The sequence below is a fragment of the Centropristis striata genome, chromosome 6 (genome assembly GCF_030273125.1).
Source record: "Centropristis striata isolate RG_2023a ecotype Rhode Island chromosome 6, C.striata_1.0, whole genome shotgun sequence".
NCBI lineage: Eukaryota > Metazoa > Chordata > Actinopteri > Perciformes > Serranidae > Centropristis > Centropristis striata.
Genome location: NC_081522.1, coordinates 3674004 through 3695888, shown reverse-complemented (window position 1 = coordinate 3695888; position 21885 = coordinate 3674004). Strand labels below are relative to the sequence as shown.

Genomic DNA, 21885 nt, shown 5'->3' with positions numbered 1-21885 from the left:
CTAACTCAAGTAAAGTATGAGTATTGTCAGTAAAATGTACTAAAAAGTATGAAAAATAAAAGTACTAATTGAACAGTAAAATGTTCTCTATCACTACTGCATTACTGTGTTGGGTTGGGTTGGGTGTTGCATTTTACTGCTGTAGATTTTTAAGGTTGTTCTCATTTAACCCCTTTATATCCTGTTGGCTAGATTAATCTACAGCAGAGGTGTCAAACTCTGGCCCGTGGGCCAAATTTGGCCTGCAGTATAATTATATTTGGCCCGCAAGGAAATACCAAATGACAACCAGAGCTGGCCCGCCGGTATTATACAGCGCAAATAATACTGCACTGCAAAAAAGCCAACTTGTATTTTTTGGCCAAAAACAGTGATTTAAGTTGGTAAAACTTGGAAATATAAATTATTGACATTTAGGGCAATAATGTAAGTTAGCACAACAAAGGAAGCCAGTTGTCTGCTCAAAAACAAGTTGGTGAGTTGTTGTTACTTATATCTTTAAGTTGGGGTTCAAAACAAGGGACAATAGTTCTGATAACTCTTATTTCTTTGTTGTGAAATGCGGGAAAGCGGTGAAATTCGGTCATTAGCGAAAGCTAGCAGCTAACTGATGCTAGTGGCTAACTGATGCTAGCGGCTAACTGATGCTAGCGGCGCTGCTTGTTACAGCTACAAGAGTAGCCATTAGCATATCAATGCTAACTCAAAATTGTGGTCGCAACATTAGCTGACATTTCATAGCGGCGTTACAATCGTGTTGAATTGACAAAAATCTGAATTCAGAGTTGAGCAAACTCAAAAACAAAACTTAAAATATTTAGCTTAATTGTTCAACTTGAAATTTTATCGACGTTTGTTGCCTTGAAATTTTGAGTTCACCCAACTTTTCTTTTTTTTTGCAGTGTACAAATCCCAGAATGCTCTGTTCGTGTTTTGGCTTGAACACAGTAGATCAGTGTGGAGCAAACTGAGCAACAATTAAAGTTGTCTTCATGCACTTTTTCTTGCTAGTCCAAGGCTTGAATGGCTGCACATTCATTGAAGGATATTACTATTAGTCATTTGGTTTATTATTGTTATTTTATTCTTACATTTATTTTTAACCTGTGGAAAAAGTTTACCGTTAAATTTAAATTTAAAGAAGGCCGCATATAAAATAAAGGGACATACGATTTTTATTTAAATTTTATTTAAGAAATGAATGCCATTGATGTGTTTGTTTGTTTTATTTGATATTCGATTTTGCATGTTTGCAATATTAAGTTATATCAAGCTTTGCTTGTTCCATTTCGTTTGAACTTGTTTAGGTCAATTTTTTCAATAAATATCAATGTTGGCCCGCGACTTTGTCCAAGTTTTAAATTTTGGCCCACTGTGTATTTGAGTTTGACACCCCTGATCTACAGCAATGCATGATATTCTGTAAAATCATGATATGTTTGTAGCTTCACTGTCCTGTGAGAACTACACGTATCTCTTAAAAGTAAAAAAAAAAGCTGATCCAAGACGGTTTTAAAGAGTTTATTTCGCTTAAGAAATCGGAGAATTTTCTCAGCACATAAAGGAAAATTTCATCCATATCAACACATCTGGAGATACGTTGTTTTCACTGGACAGGAACGGGAAAACTAATCTAACAAGTAACTTAAGCTGTCAGATGCCAAATGTTAAATGCAGTGCAGTTAAAAGTAAGTAAATATTTCCCTATGAGATGAAGTGGAGTAGAAATACTCAAGCAAAGTACGAGTATCTAAAAACTTAAGTGCAGTACTTGAGTGAATATACTTTATATATAAATGTATACAGTGCTTAACCAATTTATTAGACCAGCGGTTTATGCCCCAGTTCCCTAAATTAACAGCATTAGTAATAACTAAAATTATTTTTTATGTTTCTGTAATACTTAATCCACCAGTATGTAGAAGCTCTTTAACCCGAATTATATTTTTTTATGCTAAAATATAATAATCATTGTTATCCATGAATTTTCAAGTTTACTGTTTTACAAAAAAAAACCTTATAATAGAAAAAACATTATTAATTCATGCTTAAGATATCACGTTATGGTTATTTTCTTTCTGAACAGAAAAAAAAGAGTGGTCGAATGTTCTGATTAATTTGTGACTTCTCCAGCTCTAATCTGGCTATAAAAAAGTGAATTCAGTTTGTTATTTGACGAATACATAACAAATACATTTTAGTTTTAAACAAGCTTTTGAAAGATTTCTAAAATATTTGTTTTCTCATTTTTATGACAGGTGTGTGTGTGTGTGTGTGTGTGTGTGTGTGTGTGTGTTTCTGTGTGTGTGTTCTTGTACTTCCTACATAGTGAGGACCAGGACACGTTTTTAACCAACAGAGTGAGGACATTTTTGCAAAGTGAGGACATTTCGGCCGGCCCTCACTTCTTTAAAGGCTTTTTTGAGATTTCACACTTTGTTTTAAGGGTTAAAGGTTACAGTTAGGTTCATATTTCAAAAATTATCATAAACTTAAACTGTTTAGTGGTTAGAAACTAACTAAAATTATAGTGAAAATGTCCTTTGTTTTCGTCTTTTTTCCTACATAATGATGATGGATAAGACAAAGGAAATAAAGGCAAAATTTACTGTGACCTCTTTTAATCTCCCACCCAACAAATACCCCATTACAAAAAACTAACACTAATAAAAATTAATCTAATACTAAAGCATTTTTAAAAAAAAAAGAATACTAAACTATCAAAGTCACTCTAAAAACAGATTAAAACTAACTGAATTTGAAAACAAAAATTCACAACAAAATTAAAATTGAAATGAATGAAAAATCCAATTTAACTATTCCAATGAGGGTCCTCACAAAGATAGAAATACAAGAGAGTGTGTGTGTGTGTGTGTGTGTGTGTGTGTGTGTGTGTGTGTGTGTGTGTGTGTGTGTGTGTGTATTCCACCACCTGGAATAATAAAATAATAGTAAAAGAACTGTCTGTGACACTGAAAACCTTCTGTTGGCTTTAATATTAATAACTCCCTGAACTCTGAAGGTAAATACGGTTTATTCGAACATGGCTACATTATGTACAGAATTTATAGTTTTGCAGAAGAAGCCGAACAGATACAATAAGCCTATAAAAAGTCCAAAAACGCTCAGTGGTTTGACACCCCTCCCACCCTCCCCTCTTTTTAGAGACTAGTCAGTGTTTTATCAATAATGTTCTGCTTCCTGCATTCATTACATAACCTACTTTAACTTTTTAGAGAATTCAACTTCAGAGTGAAATTGTACAAAAACAAAAAAAAAGTATCTTTTCAATCCACAGCTGACGCTAGTTTTAAAGTCCAACTGAAACTTGATTGCTTGTTTTCATACTGCTATGCAGATCGACTCTCTTTTGAGAAAATAAATTATCTTTTACTCATTTATATAAATGTCGTTAATGCCAAAATGCCAGTTTGGGTGCACACATACAGCACTTATTTATCTTATCCTACAGTTTGTCACATCCTTGTGTTTGCAGGTTCTCCAGCATCTCCTTAAGTTAAGACTCCAGCAGGTTCTACACTGCAAAAAAGCCAACTTGTATTTTTTGGCCTAAAACAGTGATTTAATTTAATAAAACTTGGAAATATAAATTATTGACATTTAGGGCAATAATGTAAGTTAGCACAACAAAGGAAGCCAGTTGTCTGCTCAAAAACAAGTTGGTGAGTTGTTGTTACTTATATCTTTAAGTTGGGGTTCACAACAAGGGACAATAGTTCTGATAACTCTTATTTCTTTGTTGTGAAATTTGGTCATTAGCGAAAGCTAGCGGCTAACTGATGCTAGCGGCTAACTGACGCTAGCGGCTAACTGATGCTAGCAGCTAACTGATGCTAGCGGCGCTGCTTGTTACAGCTACAAGAGTAGCCATTAGCGTATCAATGCTAACTCAAAATTGTGGTCGTAACATTAGCTGACATTCATAGCGATAGTTACAATCATGCCAGAGAAATTCAGAGTTGAGCAAACTCAAAAACAAAACTTAAAATATTTAGTTTAATTGTCCAACTTAAAATTTTATCGAAGTTTGTTGCCTTGAAATTTTGAATTCACCCATCTTTTCTTTTTTTGCAGTGTAGCAGATCTAGCTTAGCTGCCGTCTCCAACTGCAGTTGGAGCTCCAGTGGGTCAGAGCTCTGGTGGGAGGTGGAAAACTCCACGCCTCTACCCTGACCAGCAGCTGAACTTCACCCAACTGCACCACTCGATTCCCGGGAGCCAACATGGACTGCACACTGCTGGGGGCCCATGCCGTTTTGCAGGGCCCGCTGCAGGAAAGGAAGTCATGGAAGAACCAGAACCAGGACTGAGAGGCTCAGACCCTGCGACGGTAAAATGAGAGTTTTTCTAACAGCATTCTGGTGCAAATGGAAACACTTGCTTTTGTCCAATGTTGGCTCAAAATGAAAGTTCTTTGTTGCTTCTTTAAAAATTCCCATTGACATTTTTGACTTTTGGAAAAGATGATTTTAAGTGGTTTCAGTTAGACTCTAATAGTTGGTCAGGCTCTTATTTGGGGGCGTGAACTGCTAAATCGTAACGCTGGTAAACCCTGATGACCCTTGAACCCTCCATCCCAAATCAATGGCTCCCCCTAAAACTCATACGGAGAAACGAACAGGGTGACCTTGGTGAGGTAGCGGCCCAGCAGGTTGTTGCGCTCCAACTCGCTCATCTCCACCTCGGCCTCCAGAGTAGCGGGGCCTTTGATGGGCGTCACCAGGAGCAGGGTGCCGGTCTGACGGCCGGATCGTTGCACGCTAAAGTGGCCCCGCCCACGGTCACCTGCCAGCCCAAAACGCAACGTGTCACCCAGGACGCGGGCTGCAGACACCCGGAAGAGGACACGGGGGGCAGACATGTTCGACACCACAGACAGGAAGTGGAAGGAGATGGAGTTTGGCGCCTGAGTGCACGCCTTGTCTCCAAACATGCACGGGTTCCTCTCACAGCGCCTGCGGAAACACAAAGTAAATATTATCATTCTAAGGTCTTTTTCTTTTACAGTCTGGCCAATAGATTCTCCCCTCTCGCCCAAATATGGTCACTTCTGGCTCCAAAAACACAATTATCAACAGCCAAAATATCAAACTTAAAGAAATTTTAAATCTTTTCTTCCTCCATCTCCTGACTTCTTTACAACTAAAGAGAGACTGAGGCTACGTTCACACGAGGACGGTCTGAACAGAAGACGCAAAAGTGGCGTCGCGTCTTCACTTTTTATTCCTCGTTTAGACGAGCATTTTTGGGAGGAAATCTGCTGCATACGGTGACGCAAAAGTGTGTGAAATTCGATTGTATGCAGCCAGGCGGCATCACTTAAAGCCATAAGAGCATCTTTGGGCATGCAGAAGTTTTCACGCCACACATTTTCATCAGCTACTCCTTCCACAAAGTTCTCCACCATCACTAGATCTCCCAGGTCTCGTTCACAGCCGTCTGGCTCGCCTCCGACCAATTGCTGCATCCAGAATGTGATAGAGGTAACTCCAGATCCTTCTCTGTTCACTAATACTATCTGTACATATCCTGTACATTTGGTGGAAAGACTCCTGTAAGTTTATTAGAGCTGCCAGAGCAGCTTGAAGGTCCCACCATGGAAATAATCCCACGTTTGTTTATTTTCCTGTACTGGAGCATGTATGTGACGTAAACACATACGTGACGTGAGCAGATCAGATCAGAGTTTTGTGTCTTGTCAGTGTAGACGACACGCTACGGCGGAGCGGATTTAACTTTTCCACTTTGGAAGGTGGTTTCAGATTTTTGCGTTTTTAAGCCCCAAAAACGCCGTCACCGTCTAAACGAAAGGCACTTCCGATAAAATATTTTGTCGTTTTTACCCGCAAGCGTCCTCGTGTAAACGGGGCCTCACTGTCAGCTCTGAATCCTGTACTTCTCTGGGCTCTCCATGCACAATCTGGAGCGATTTGATCAAATCAAATCCATGAGAAACTTTGACCAAATTGTTGTCTCCTAAAATTATACCCTGCTTACATAATTGTAACGCTGACTTCCCTGCATCACTAAAACATGTGATTATGATTCAGCTGTAGAAATAAATCAAAACTTTATAGCTGGTTTGGTAATCCTCTTGACCGCCATCAGCTGATCAGCTGACTGGAGCCTGTAAACCCTCAGCAGGGCGTCTGAAGCCAAACCTCAGTCTGACTTGCAGCGTCAGAGGAGAGATGTTAACTGTCGGGTGGAGAGAGGAAGTGGCTGACATGGAGGTAGAACTCATTGTTTTCCAATCTCTCTCTGTCGCCCAGTGTTTGTCTGTTGAGGTAAGAAGGTTTGTGGTTTTCTTTGTCTCTGCTTCCCAATTTTAAATACAGCTTTGTCTGCAGTTTCATTAAGTTTTATTACAAGAAGACATTTAGTCTGTAAGCTGCAAGCTCAATATCAAACTCAATATTTTTCATCTGTCCACATCCGTTGCGTCCCAAAAAAACACGTTTATTTTTGTTTAGCTAATGCAGTAGTTCTCAACCTTTTTGAGTCGCGACCCCCAATTTAACATGCATGTTGTCTGCGATCCCCGCTCACTGAACAGAATCTCACACGCACAGTTCAAATCACCCAGAAAAGAAACAAAATGACCAAAAAAAGACACAAAATGACCAAAAAAGACACAAATTGACCCAAAAAAGAAACAAAATGACACAAAATGACTAAAAAAAGACACAAAATGACCAAAAAAGGAAACAAAATGACCAAAAAAGACAAATTTACCACAAAATGATAAAAAAAAAAGACACAAAATGACCAAAAAAAAAGAGACATTAAGTGACCAAAAAGACTAAAACACATTAACACATGAACACTTTAACACAGTGGAGACAGAGCTGACTTCCAAAATGATTTGGCGACCCCCAGAAATCATCTCGCAACCCCAATTGGGGTCCCGAACCCAAGGTTGAGAACCGCTGAGCTAATGGAGAGATGAACTTGGACGTTATCTGACTTAGTTTTGTACACTTGAAGAATAAATGCAAAGCGCTTTGAAAATGCCAAAACTCAGATTTCACATGGCCATTTGGAGTTTTTTAATGTTATTAAATGGAAGGCATTTGTATAACACTTTTCGACATATTAAATTATATTAACATTGGTATAATGACTACAGACCAGTAGCCCTCACTTCTCACATCATGAAGACCTTGGAGCTGCTGATTCTACGCCTACTGAGAGTTGAGGTCAAAGACAAACTCGACCCCCTGCAGTTTGCATACAAACAACACATGAATGAACGATGCTGTCCTCTACATGCTTCACTGTGCCTTTGCTCATCTGGAGGAAACTGGCGCTTATGTGAGAATCATGTTCTTTGATTTTTCAAGCGCATTCAACACCATCCACCCCAACATACTCAAAAACAAGCTGACAGAGATGGGAGTGGATCTTTCCTTCATTTCCTGGATGACATACTGTGGAAGACCACAGTATGTCAGGTTGGGGAACTGTGTTTCTGGGACATTAATGAGCAGCACAGGGGCTCCACAAGGCACTGTTCTGGCTCCACTCCTGTTCACATTGTACACAGCGGACTTCAAATACAACTCTGAGTCCTGCCACATCCAGAAGTACTCGGACAACACTGCTATTGTGGCGTGTATCAGGAATGGACAGGAATCTGAATATAGGGATCTGATAAAAGCCTTCAGTGACTGGAGTCACAAGAACTATCTCCTACTGAACACCTCAAAGACTAAGGAAATGATCATAGACTTCTACAGGGTCAAGCCCCCCTTCAGCCAGTGAATACCTGTGGGGTGGACATGGAGGTGGTGCCAAGTTCTAAGTATCTAGGTGTATACCTGGATAATAAGTTGGACTGGTCCCTAAACACAGACGCTCTCTACAAAAAGGGGCAGAGCCGCCTCTTTTTCTTCTTGAAGCTCAGATCTCTGGACATCTGTAGTGAGATGCTGCAGATGTTTTATCAGTCTGTGGTGGTAGTGTGTTGTTTTATGCTGCAGTCTGCTGGGGAGGCAGCATCACACACAGAGATGATCAGACTGGTCTAAAGAGCTGGTTCTGTGGTTGGAGCCAGGTTGGACACACTGGAGGAGGTGGTGGAGAGATGACCTGTCAACATGTTGAGGCCATCCTGAAATACCAGATCATCTGCTACACAAAACCTTTATGGACCAAAAAAACAGCAGTGGACGGCTCCTCTCTCTCTGTTGCAGGACGGAGAGATACAAAAGATCCTTCTCTCCTACAGCCATCAGGCTGTCTCATTTTAACAGAGATATCAGACTAACTGGATTTTCCCTCGGGGATGAATAAAGTAATTTTGAATTGAATTTGAATTTGAATATTAGTGAGGTCAAAACATCACAAACACCCCCTGGTGGCGTTATATGTTATAAACCCCGCCCCCTCTGTGTTAGTTTTTTTACACGTTTTAGTTGGTCTCCCTCAATGGCACTGAGTTGGTCTTGGTTTGCTAGCCCAGCTAATGTCAGACCGCTATCGATTGCCTGGCTAACATTAGCATGCTAGCTAGCCTGTATTAATCACATTGCAGTTAAACAAGTCAAATAAATGAATGATACACGTTTTGGTTGGTCTCTTTCAACGGCCGGTCTTGTTGGTTTGATAGCCCCGCCCCCAGCCCCTGACATAGCGATTCGCTGATCAAGACCAGCGAAGAGTTGGTACCACAGTGGAACCAGTTTTCCCAGCTGGGGGCCGGCTCTTTGGCATTGGAAAACCAAAGAACCGTTCGCAATTGGGCACCGGCCAAAAAAAAAAGGAACATGTGTGAACAATTCCATTCACAATTCAGACAGTTGGTTAAAAGTAAGTATCTCTAAGTTCATAGTGAGGAAATGTCCAGGTTCTGGGACTGTGATGTCTTTGTAATATGACTTTATTTAAGGACATTTCAGAGAATGGCTGCTTCAAACAGGACAGGACCCACTGATCGAAAGGTAGATGGTTCGATCCCTGACCATGTCGAAGTATCCTTGGGCAAGATACTGAACTCCAAATGGCCCACCGATGCTGCGTTCATCGGTGTGTGAATGAATTCCCAATGGTGGCAGGTGGCACCGTTGTAGGATAACCTCTTCCACCAGTATGAATGTGTGTGTGAATGGGCGCAGTCTGTAGTGTAAATCCCTTTGGATAAAAGCGCTATATAAGTGCAGTCCCATTTACCATTTAAGACGAGATGTGGAGATTTATTGTGCTGCACAATGAAGCAAACGGTCCTTTAACTTCCTTGTTGGCAGAAAAGTTAAAAAAGAATCGAACCGCTCAGAAGGAAAGGTATCAGCAGAAAAGTGTGATTCAGTAGAGTTGCTCTCTTACATGGGAGACGTCTTGATGTACGTGGCGTTTTTCATGTGCGGACACTCCACCATCACACACTGGAAACCTCCGTAGGTGTTCACACACACCTGGTCTGCTGTGCAGTTGTTCATTCGGTTTTCGCACTCGTCAATGTCTGAGTAAAGAGGGACAGAGGTGTTAGAGTTATCACATCGCTCCAGACATCCCCACCTCCAACCCCCCCACCCCCCCGACTGACAGGATGACCTCTGAACTCTGACCTGTGCAGCTGCGTCCGTCTCTGGAGAGTTCGTAGCCGGATGGACAGAAGCAGTGGAAGCTGCCGGGAGTGTTTACACACTGATGGATGCAGAGCCGGCCGGGCTGACCGAGAGGGAACAATCGGCACTCATCGATGTCTAGAACACACAAGGCAAGATGCACTTTATATTCTTAAAACTGGGTACTCCCAATATCATAAAATTACCATTGCTGGTATGTAATAAATGTAATGTGTATTGATTATTGTGCATTTAAAATAGCACTTTATATTTACTGTGCAATTGGGCAATCTGCAATATAAGTACGCACCTAACACTTTAACTCTTCAGCACTTTAATCAACCCTTTGATATAATAAGCGTAGCGTTTACCCTAGTGAAATACGTTTGGTCCCCTGACCCTTAACCCTTGACCCCTGGCCTGTATGTTCCATGATCCACTATACTTTTCATTGTTCTTGCTTCTCTTTTTCTTTTCTGTTCTATTGTGCTCAAGGACACGTTTTCCCTCCTCCTGCTCATTCTGGCCATGAAGGCCAACTGCCAACTTGTTGTTATTGTTGTTTTATTGATTTTATTGCTATGGTTATGGTATTGACATCAACCTGCCAAAGGGTCTAAAGATGGAAATTAGCTGTTGGCTATAATTTTGCATATGTCCCTGTTTTAAATAAATAAACTCAAACTCAAACACACGAGCGGTCGAAGAGGGAGTGATGGTGGTTAACCAATCAAATCAAAACAGACCCCAACTAGTTAACCAATTAACATTTTTGCTTTGATGAGTACAATTAAAAAGAGGCTCACTGATATTACTAGTGAACATTTTTACCCTTACTAGTGACTCTTTTTGAACATCACTAGTTAACAAGTACGGACAAATAGACGTCAGTTACTGTAACTAGTAGACATTTTAGCCATTGTGAGTTAACTTTTTTAACATTCTGAGTATAACTAGTTAACTATTTAGGTCAGAATATACCCCAGCTAGATCATCTAGTGCAGTAGTTCTCAACCTTTTTGAGTCGCGACCCCCGATTTAACATTCATGTTGTCCGCAACCCCACCCCTCACTGAACACAATCTCACATTTCAGATCATACAAACTCAGTTGATACGACGAATTTTGGACAAATAATGGAGCAGACAACAACTAAAACATCTCTCTGTCTGTGCATTTATATATATTTTTTTATATTTTATTGTTACTTTTAATCTAAGTCCTTTGCTATAAGTTTAAAGGTCCATTCTGACCTCTGACCTGAGACTCCTTGTAAAGTAAGCACTTGATACTTTGGGATTTGTCACAAAATTACCCTAAAAAGAATCAAATTGACCACAAAATGACAAAAAAACGACCACAAAAATACACAAATTGACCAAAAAAGACCCAAAATGACCAAAAAAAGACACAAAATTACCAAAAAAGACATCAAATGACCAAAAAGACTTAAACACATTAACACATGGACACTTTATCACAGTGGAGACAGAGCTGACTTCCAAAATGATTTGGCGACCCCCAGAAATCATCTCGCGACCCCAATTGGGGTCGGGGCCCCAAGGTTGAGAATAGCTGATGTAGTGGACATTGTGGCCTTGTGTAGTCTACTAGGGAGCTTTAACATGCGCTCGTCAACTAGTTGTTTCTCCAGCAAACACGTTAACTAGTGCACAACATGGAAATTAAGCAGGCAGGATAATGAAAATTTGAGTCCTGATTGGTTGGTATTTATTATTTAAAATTGTAGAGCCTATAGGGAGAATCAGTGCAACTGCTCATTAGCAGTTTGAGTTACTAGTATGATCAGTCCCCATCTTGACTCTCATTCGTAAGGTCAAAAAAGACTTAACTAGTTAACTAGTGAACATTTTTCAGTTTTCATTAGTTAAACTAGGGGACATTTGATGGTGTACCTCACCAGTAAGGTTAACTAGTTAACTAATGAACATTTCCGTTCAACTAACAAACTTTTTCGACCTCATTAATTGATTATTAATGTCAAAGGACACTAACTAGTGTGACTCGTCAGCACACAGATTCTCACTACTTCAACTAGTTAACATTTTAGGTCTTAAGTCTTAAGTTAGTAAGGTAAAAAAAACAACACTTTGGCAAGTGAATATGTTTGCCTTCAATAGTTAATTAGTTCAAGAATATGTTGATGGAGAAAAATCTGTCTAACTAGTCACCTGGTAAAGTCAAAAGGCACTCTAACTAGTTAAACTAGTGAACATTTTGGATCTCATTAGTTAATTTTGTTCTGTCAAAAGACACTACCTTTTGTGACTTGTGAGCAATTTGGATCTTACTAGTTCAATTGATAAACATTTTGAATCTCACTAGTTAACTAGTAAGGTCAAAAGGCACTAACTAGTTAACTAGTGAGCATTTTAGCTTACCAAGGTAACTATTGGAGGTATCATGTCTGATATCAAGGAGTAAATCTTTTATTGGCTTGCCATATGTGGTGGTGGTGGTACATCGTAAAAAATATCTGTAGATTTTACGGTGAAAAACTGCTAAACCATGACAGTAAAAGACCGTAAAATGATAAATGGGTTAATTCAGTTTCAGTAACAATGAAACACCGTAAATGTATATATCAGCCAAAACAGTATTTTTTTTACAGTTTTGTTTTGGGGAAAATACATTACTCCAGTGTAAAATACACTGTAATATGTAATTAATGTAATATATATACTAGCCGCCACTGTCATTTTTGCATTTATCTTTTGTAAAAAGTACTTTTTCTCACTGTTAGATGTACTAAACACCATAACGCTAACAAAAATATACTGTAATATTTAATGGTAAAATCTTTAATTTATGCATTTTCATTTATAAAGTATTTGCTTGTCAATTATATGGCAAAACAGTGTTTCTTTTGATGGAAAAACCTTTTATTTATACAGTAAAAAATGGAATAAAATGGCAATCTTAAACATGACATCAACAGTGCTAATATCTTTTTACCGTAATATTAAAAAAAGTTCTACCGTATTTATTACGGTAAAGTTCTGGCAACCACAGCTGCCGTTTTTTTACCGTAAAAACAACATTTTTTTTTTTTTTACAGTGTAGTAATAGTCGTAGTACTAGAGGTTAATGGTGTGAAATACTACTCACCTGTGCAGATGTTGTTGTCGCGGCCTGATATGGTGAAACCCACGTCACAGGTGCAGCGTGTAGAGCCCAGGAAGTGAGTGCAGTGAGACGGACGGACAGAGGAGGACGGGGAGGAAGACGTGGGTGAATAAGAGGAGACAGGAGGAGGCGAAGATGCTAAAGAGGAAGCAGAGGAGGTGGATGCTGACAGAGCTGCAGAAACAGGGAAGGAAGAGGAGGAGGAAGAGGAAGGAGCAGCAGCAGGAGAAAAGGAGGCCAGGGAGTTTCTGGTGTTGTTCAAGCCTGAAAAACAAAAGAAAAGATTTCAGGAAACTATTGGTGCCGAACCAGAATCCGTCTTACAGTCTAGTACAGGGGTGGGAAATTAATTTTCCCAAGGGGCCACATGACCAACACTGAACTAAATTCTGCTTAATATTAATTTAATCGCTTTATAAAATACAGTCAGTTATCTGGTTTTGAGCTGCTACTGATAAGAATACATGTTATGATGAGACTGTTAATGTGGAGTAAATCAAATATAGCAGTAAAAAGTAGTAAATACTCCAATCACTATATCACTTTTACATTTATAACTGTAAATTACCTTTAGCAAGGTTCCTATAGGTGTTTTTGTATTATATAGCTTGTTTTTCATGTTTGTACATTTTCTAGGTGTTTTTCAATGTTGTGATGCTTTTATTTTGAAAAGGCGCCGTCCAGTGTGAAACGGTGCTTTTATTTTGAAAGGTAGCGACAGGAAATAACAAGTGGAACGGTAAAATGAAAAACTTGCGGTAAATAATAACGAGTGCGTCGTAATTCATAGAAAGTTGATATAAAGAATCAAAAATGCTTCTATAGTGCCGTTTGTTAAAGTTTATTTTCTTCTGTCATATATATTAGTGGCTATATTTGTTGTCTTAACGATAATTGTATATAGTAAAGTGCTTGTTTCTGGTCTAGTATCTGTACGTACGTGTGCACATTGGCTGCTGGCCGCTCCACCGCAGAGTCTCGAGACACACTCGGGTGCGCGGGCCAATCAGCTCGTAACCAGGTTTGCACAGGAAGTGGACCTCGTGACCGATGCCAAACACCCTTCCCAGTCTGCGGCCGTGAGTTGGGGGTTCTGGTTTGGAGCAAGTTGCTGGGAAAAGATAATTAATTTATCTTCTGAACTTATTCAACAGAGTACCACAACATCAACATCAAGAGTGACTCCCTGTGTCTTGCCCCCACCAAGGTGGTGAGAAACCTAGGGGTGATGATTGATGACCAACTCACCTTTTCCCATCATGTCGCCTCAGTTACCCGGTCATGCCGCTTTGCACTTTACAACATCAGAAAAATCAGACCTTACCTAACTCAACATGCCACTCAACTCCTGACACAGGCTGTTGTCATCTCAAAACTGGACTACTGTAATGCCTCCTGACAGGCCTGCCAGCCTGCACAGTAAAACCGCTTCAGATGATCCAGAACCAAGGTTATAATAGTTTTGGATGTTTCATTAGTTTTAGTTTTAATTTCGTTGTGAATTTTTGTTTTCAAATTCAGTTAGTTTTAGTTAGTTTTTAGAGTGAGTTTTCTAGTTTTAGTTTAGTTTTTATTTTTTTTAAATGCTTAGTTTTAGTTGAGTTTTTATTAGTTTTAGTGTTAGTTTTAGTTTTTTTGTAATGGGCTATGTGTTGGGTGCCAGATTCAAAGTGGTCATAATAAATTTTGCCTTTATTTCCTTTGGTTTATCATCTCAGCCCCAATAAGGTTATTAACTGTTTTGAATTTTGGTTGGAGTGTAGACATCCCAGTCTCAGTAAACATATTCACCATGTGTTGCATGTTCAAATAGAAACACTGAATTATGAATGAAAAAAGTTGACAAAAACGAAAACTAAGGACATTTCCACTATAATTTTAGTTAGTTTTGTAACCACGCAATGCAGTTTCAGTTAGTTATCGTTTTTTAAAAACTCTAGTTTTTATTTTTATTTCAGTTAACAAAAATGTTTTTTCAATTCTAGTTTTTGTTATTTCGTTAGTTTTCGTTAACTATAATAACCTTGTCCAGAACGTGGCGGTGCTCCTGGTCTACAACCAGCCAACAAGGTCACATGTCACTCCGCTGCTCATTGGGCTCCACTGGCTACCTGTTGCTGCCCGCATCAAATTCAAATCTCTAATGCTGACTACAAAGTTGTCTCCGGTACTGCTCCTACCTACCTGAACGCCCTGATTCAGACATATGCTACCTCACCACCGTTGCGCTCTTCCAATGAACGGCGCCTGGCTCTGCCCCCCGTTGGTCCAAGGCAATCCAGACTCTTTGCACTTCTTGTTCCCCGCTGGTGGAACACACTACCAGTTCCTACCAGAGCAGGGGCGTCCCTCTTACCTTTAAAAAACTCCTGAAGACCTTCAGAGAGCATCTTCTCTCCTAGCACCACATGATAATTCTACTCCTCAAAGAATTGTCACCAGCACTTATTGCTGCACTAATAGCTCTTATTGCACTATACCTTGATTGTTTGCTTTTACTCTTCCTGTAAGTCGCTTTGGATAAAAGCGTCTGCTAAATGACTAACTGTAAATGTAAATGAGTAATCTGGGGTGCTCTATATCAGATGAAGTGTTCTGCCTCACCGCCAGTCTTAAAGATGGCCATGGTGCTGTTGTGCAGAATGCTCAGCTTCTTCCTGAGCGAGCGCAGGCCCTGCTGGTACGACGCCTCGTGGACCGCCAACATCTTCTCCACCTGCCGCAGCGAGTTCAGCAGGTCGTGGGTGGATGAACAATCCTGTGGGCGGGGACGGGGAGACGTCAGACGACTCCACAACCAACCTGGTCTCACAGAAATCCGTGAAATAGCCACGGATTTCGCTTAACTCTAAATCCGTGGAATAGCCACGGAATCGCTCAAATTTCCGTGAAACTGACTCGGATTTCACTACAATGCAAGTTAATGACAGTCATATCCCGTGGCTATTGGTTTGTTCCAAGTCACGTGACTTTCAAGGTCCCGGCGGTCAGAACAAAAAACATGGCGGACAGTTCTCTCATTTTTAGTGAAAAATCAATATTTTGACTTAGTTTCTGCATAAAAATGGATTTTGATCACATTTGTAGCGAGAAATATATCTTTTATTTTCTAAATATTCACTCAGTGAATGTACATAATCACTTTGTATGTTGGAATAGACACGGGATATAACTGTCATTAACTTGCATTGTAGCGAAATCCGTGTCAGTTTCACGGAAATTTGAGCGAATCCGTGGCTATTCCACGGATTTTGAGTTAAGCGAAATCCGTGGCTATTTCACGGATTCCTGTGAGACCATGTTGCCACAACAGGTGATTTATAATCTACTTCTTTTCTTTCTTTTATTGGTTGTCAATCAGGAACAAACACTTAAATATACAGAGACAACAATAGTTTCACACTCTTGTTACAAACCCGTCCAACTACCCAAATTGAAAACAAAGACATGAAAGCCATAGCTGACAACAGAAGAAATATCTCATTTAAAGGACAAATAAAGTTGAAATGAACAAAATATAACAACAATACATAATAATAATAATTATTATTATTATTATTATAATTATAATAACAATACAAATACTTACAAAATAATAGAAAATAAACAGATAAATAAATAGGTTAGGGGACAAAGATAAATAAAATACATATCATTAAAATAAAATAAGATAAAATTAAATTATTACTATTATGGAATAATAATGGAAGGGAGAACAATACTCAAAGATTACTGATAGTAGGTTTCTTAAAAAAAAAAATAAAAAAAAATGGGTGCCACACTTAAATTTACCCTGGGTAATATATCTAGATTTTCGGTAGATGTTTCTGGTGCAGAGTCCCTCCACTTCAGTAAGATAGTGCACCGAGTCAGTAAAGAAGTGAAAGCCAACATGTTTAATTTTGCTTTGGGGAAATATAATCAAAATATATCTACTTCTTTTTTACTTGCATGGCTGAACAAAACTCAGAGCTTGTGAAATGAATCCTCATATGCAGATGTTAAACCTTGACGTCTTACAGCTGAAACATTTTACGATGTAAAGATAATAAAATAAGAACCTGTTGACTAAAAGAGTTTGATGACCAGAAAATTAAAAGGAATTAGTCTTGTAGGAACTGCTCATCCTGACTGATCTACATGCCGGATCTTGTTTATTGAACATTATTTTGATTAACTTGTAAGTGAATAACATCTTGATGTTATTGCTGTCAGTCTAGTACAGGGGTGTCAAACTCAAATACACAATGGGCCAAAATTTAAAACTTGAATAAAATCGCGGGCCAACATTGAACAAATAAACCTTTTAATATATACCAAACATGTTTTGCTTAAACATTAAATATGGAACCAGCAACACTTATAAACATACAATATATAACTAAATAGTGCGAACATGCAAAATCAAATTTCAAATAAAAAACACATCAATCTCATTAATTTATTAAATAAAAATCAAATAAAAATCAAATAAAAATCGTATGCCTCTTTTCTATTTGCATCCTTCTGATTTAAATATCAAAATAAAGTTTTTCAACAAATAAAATAACAATAATAAATCTAGTATTAGCGGTAAATGCGCCGTATAATACCGGCGAGTCAGCTTTTATAGTACAATAATAATATAATAATTTGGTATTGCCTCGCGGGCCAAATAAAATTACACTGCGGGCCAAATTTGGCCTGCGGGCCAGAGTTTGACACCCCTGGTCTAGTCAGTCTTTATGTATCTCTGGGCTGGAGATAAAACTGGAGATTTGATGATAAACATGTTTTGAGAATGAAAAAACAAACAAACTTCATAGCTTCTAAAACAACGATTTTCCTTGTTTTACCACAAGGAAACGTGTCAATCTGAGGAAATCATTACCCACACTGTTAAAAATGTCTGTAGATTTTACGGTGAAAAAACTGTTAAACCGTGATAGTAAAAGACCGTAAAATGATAAATGGGTTAATTCAGTTTCAGTAACAATGAAACACCCTAAATGTAAAAATCAGCCAAAACACTATTTTTTCCTTCTTTTTTTTTTTTGAAAAATACATTACTTCACTGTAAAACACACTGGCACAGTGAATATAAAAAATATACTAACATATTTACAAGCCATCACTGTAATTTTTAGCATTTATTTTTTGTAAAAATGCATTTTCTCACTGTTAAATGTACAAAAACACCATATCTCTAACAAAAACATACTGTAATATTTAATGGTAAAATCTTTAATCTATGCAGCATTTATAAAATATTTACTTGTCAATCATATCTGCCATATGACAAACAGCGTTTCTTTTGATGGAAAAACGTTTTATTTTTTACGGTAAAATATGGAATAAAATGGCAATCTTAAATGTGAAATCAACAGTGCTAATATAATTTTACCGTAATATTGGAAAAAGTTGCACCGTATTTATTACGGTAAAATTCTGGCAACCACAGCTGCAGATATTTTACCGTAAAAACATGTTTTTTTTTACAGTGCACACTGTTTACATCTGTCCAGTAATCTTAAAAAAGGAGACAGCGGACTCCTCAGTCTGTCTGCAGTCTGCAGTGAGTTTCAGGTGTGAGGTCTATACATAGAGGTGAGGTTTTCTGAGCAGCTGCAGTAACACCTGAGTGAAAATATGACCCGAGCCACCGCTGACCTTCAGCCGACGACTACAACACTGCTCTCACAATAACACGGCGCAAAGAACTCTCTGGGTTTGTGTGTTTAGAGGCTTTTCTCTGAGGTTTGTTACAGGTAATGACCTGCTGGAGGATACTGAGGAGGGTGAACTTGAGTTCACCAAGTTGGAGTGCACTTTCAGGATGTTATTATAAGAAAAAAAACATGAAAAAAGTGTAAACAGGAAAAATAAAAGAAACCTCAGAGGAAATGAATCAAATAAGCCAGTATTAAATTATGTTGCACTACATTTAATCTAATTTTAGTTAAGACCAACATATTTCATATGAAACCTAGAGAGGAAATTGACTATAAAACTAATTTAACAAATGGAGAAATAAAAAATGTATAATGATATGGATTTTTTAAAATCCTAGTACTACTCCTTTGTAGTTACATCATCCTGAATGTAACCAAGCACTTGTAATTTAGTGAATTTAAGATCAATTTTCTCTATTAAAGATTAAAAAAAAGTACTGTACAGGCTATATATATATATATATATATATATATATATATATATATATAATAGTTTTTAATAAAATCATATTTTTAATAATGTTTTTGAAGTTCTTTGATTCATTAAAAAATTCTGATATATTATTATGAATTAAGTTAAATTTGTATTGCTTTATAAACAAGCAGTATATAAAATCATTAAAATGAGGTCCACTTTTACCAGCTATAACATCACAGTAGTGAACTCATTAATAAATAATTTACTATAATATGATAATTTATTATATATTACTCTGAAATGGGCCATTCTGCTTAAAGAAAACTTTTATGTTTGATACTTTAAATATATTTCATGTTTATATTTTTGTTTCTTTGCTTATGTCAGATCATGACTGCAGGGCTTTTACTTGTAACAGAATGGTTTGTTACTACTTTAACTTAAGTTAATTAATTCAACCAAATGCGACGAAATGTTTCCTTCTCAGATTGTTTCAGTGAAAATATCCAACTTTTTGCAATAAAGGAGCAAGAATTTAAGAAAAGACAAACAAAGAAACAAACAAAGCAACAAAGAAACACTGTTCTAGCCTATTCAATAATCTACACTACCGGTCAAAAGTTTTAGAACACCCCAATTTTTCAATTTTTTATTGAAATTCAAGCAGTTCAAGTCAAATGAACAGCTTGAAAGGGTACAAAGGTAAGTGGTGAACTGCCAGAGGTAAATAAAAAAAGGTAAGGTTAACAAAAACTGAAAAATAATGTACATTTCAGAATTATACAAGAAGGCCTTTTTCAGGGAACAAGAAATGGGTTAACAACTTAACTCTATGGAGTCTTGGGCTATTTTGTCCATTTTTGAATTATTTTCATGTCTTTGTAAGTCATTTTGTGTCTTTTTTTGTAATTTTGTGTCTTTTTTTTGGTCATTTTGTGTCTTTTTTTAGTCCTTTAGTCCAACATAAAATGTGATTTGAATCTTTTTTTTACTTTCAAAACACTATCATGCTCAATAAACAATTTTAAATGTTGCAAATGTGCATTCATTTCAGAGTACACTGAGACATTAAACTGCATCATTTTCAATTAAATTCTGGAAAAGTTGGTGTGTTCTAAAACTTTTGACCAGTAGTGTACATGTCAAGTATTGTGACTTTAAAACACAGCTGTCAGGACTCCGTTTTTCCCAAAAAGCTTTTGGATCCAAAGAAACTTTTGAATACAAGAGACACTGTGAGAGTGAAATAAACATCCGTCTCCAAACAGGTAGTTAGGGGTCACCAGTACTCACCTGTGCAGAAGAAAAAGACATGTGATGAAGAAACAGCATCAACAGAACGACCCCGGCACTCTTCATCCTCAGCAAAACCTCCATCCTCGTCCTAAATAAACCTCTTGTTTCTTCGTCTGCCTCTCTAAAACTAAATCATCTCCCGCTCCTTCCGTTTCTTTTCGAGGACACTTGCCAAATTTCTCTTCCACTCACTCAGGGCCACCCCTCTCCCTCCTCCCTCCTCCCTCCTCCCCACCAGATACTATGGAGGAGGAGGAGGAGGAGAGCGGCCGCCACATCTGGAACAAACTTTCACTTTTTTGATCCATCAGCAGAAACATCCCCAGAAATAGACTCTTAAATTATAAGTCAGCTGCGTCTTTTTAATCATCACCCGCTCAACAAAGCAGCTACGCTTTAGTGACTATTTCCAATTCACTCTCCGCTTCAGGAATGTGACTTGTGCTCCAATTAAAGCAGCTTTTTTTTCTTTTCTTTTTTGAAACCCTAAACCTGCTGTCTTGCCGGATAATGTGGTGGGGCTCCTAAATGACAGAGCAGCCATATCTGCTGATAGACCCGCCTGGATTACCCCGCCCCCCCCACCCAAAAAGAGCTGCAGGGATCCAAGAGGAAATGTAAAAAAAACGTACCTAAAACCAGACTTCATATAAAGCCATATATGAAGTATGATAATGGCAGAGTATAAACACAAACTATAATCTCCTATAGGAATGTCTTCTAACTCTTCAGAGGTTTGTGAATTGAAAGAAGCAAATAAAAAGACACAAGTGGTGATTCTGTATGTGCTGAAAATTATTTTTTATTCTGTCTACCAAACGGGGCCTTGAATTACATTCAAGACTCTTTGAAATGTGAAGTATGCAAAAATATAAAACTGTAATCAAACAGAAGGTTTTTATGAAAACTGTCATCTGTAAAGGTCCTGTGACCGTGGGGAGCAAAGGTTCGTTTCTTACTGGATTTGTCATCTATAAAGGCTAAAAAATGGAAATGAAATGAACTTTTTAATGGTTTTGCCCACAGTTTGCTGAATATTACATGGTTTCTGACACTGTTTGGCTCAAGAAATGTATAAGTGATGCAGATTTATTACAGTGTACTTTTAATTTACCTGTAAATTCAAGATGGCCGCAATTTTGTCTCTTTAAATGTCAATTTTTCAAAATCATCATAGAGCCTTGTAGAACCTGATAATGTAATAAATTCCCGATAATGTAATAACCCCGAGAATGTAAAAAAAATCTGCACTTGAGTCCATTGAAAATGTAATAAAACCTGATAATGTAATAACTTCCTGATAATGTAATAAAGTGCATTTCCCAATAATGTGATACACTTTTTTACCAATAATGTAATAAAGTATAACATTAATGGAAGGTTTTTGATCAAATCAAAGACGGCGTAAAATCCAATATGGCTGAAAAACCCCATTAAGAATGCATTGAGCTTGGATTGGCCCAAGGGTTCCAGTGGTACATCATTTGTGAAAAACGGATGAACGGGTCAAAAGTGAATAAACATTCAACTTTGACCTGTTGGTGGCGCTAGAGCTCTTGAGCTAGAGTTGATACACAGTATCACCACTTGAACCCAAGTAATGTGTGGTCTGCTGTTAAATTATTACAATATTGGGGAATTATTACATTATCAGGACTTGGGAAATGAAGGCTAACCTGATAATGTAATAACCTCCCATTAATGTTATACTTTATTACATCATTGG

The 21885-nt window shown here is 37.9% G+C and overlaps 1 protein-coding gene across 1 annotated transcript; it reads right to left on the bottom strand.

The window, feature by feature from the left end:
* Nucleotides 1-4499: 4499 nt before the first annotated feature.
* On the bottom strand, nt 4500-20374 carry si:dkey-234i14.3 (fibulin-7-like). The gene is made up of 7 exons (XM_059334910.1): nt 20157-20374; nt 15339-15492; nt 13675-13845; nt 12717-12998; nt 9588-9725; nt 9346-9481; nt 4500-4976 (listed from the first exon to the last, which is right to left on the bottom strand). The coding sequence occupies exons 1-7, from the start codon at nt 20238-20240 to the stop codon at nt 4616-4618; spliced, it is 1326 nt and encodes a 441-aa protein (XP_059190893.1). The 5' UTR covers nt 20241-20374; the 3' UTR covers nt 4500-4615.
* Nucleotides 20375-21885: the final 1511 nt, after the last annotated feature.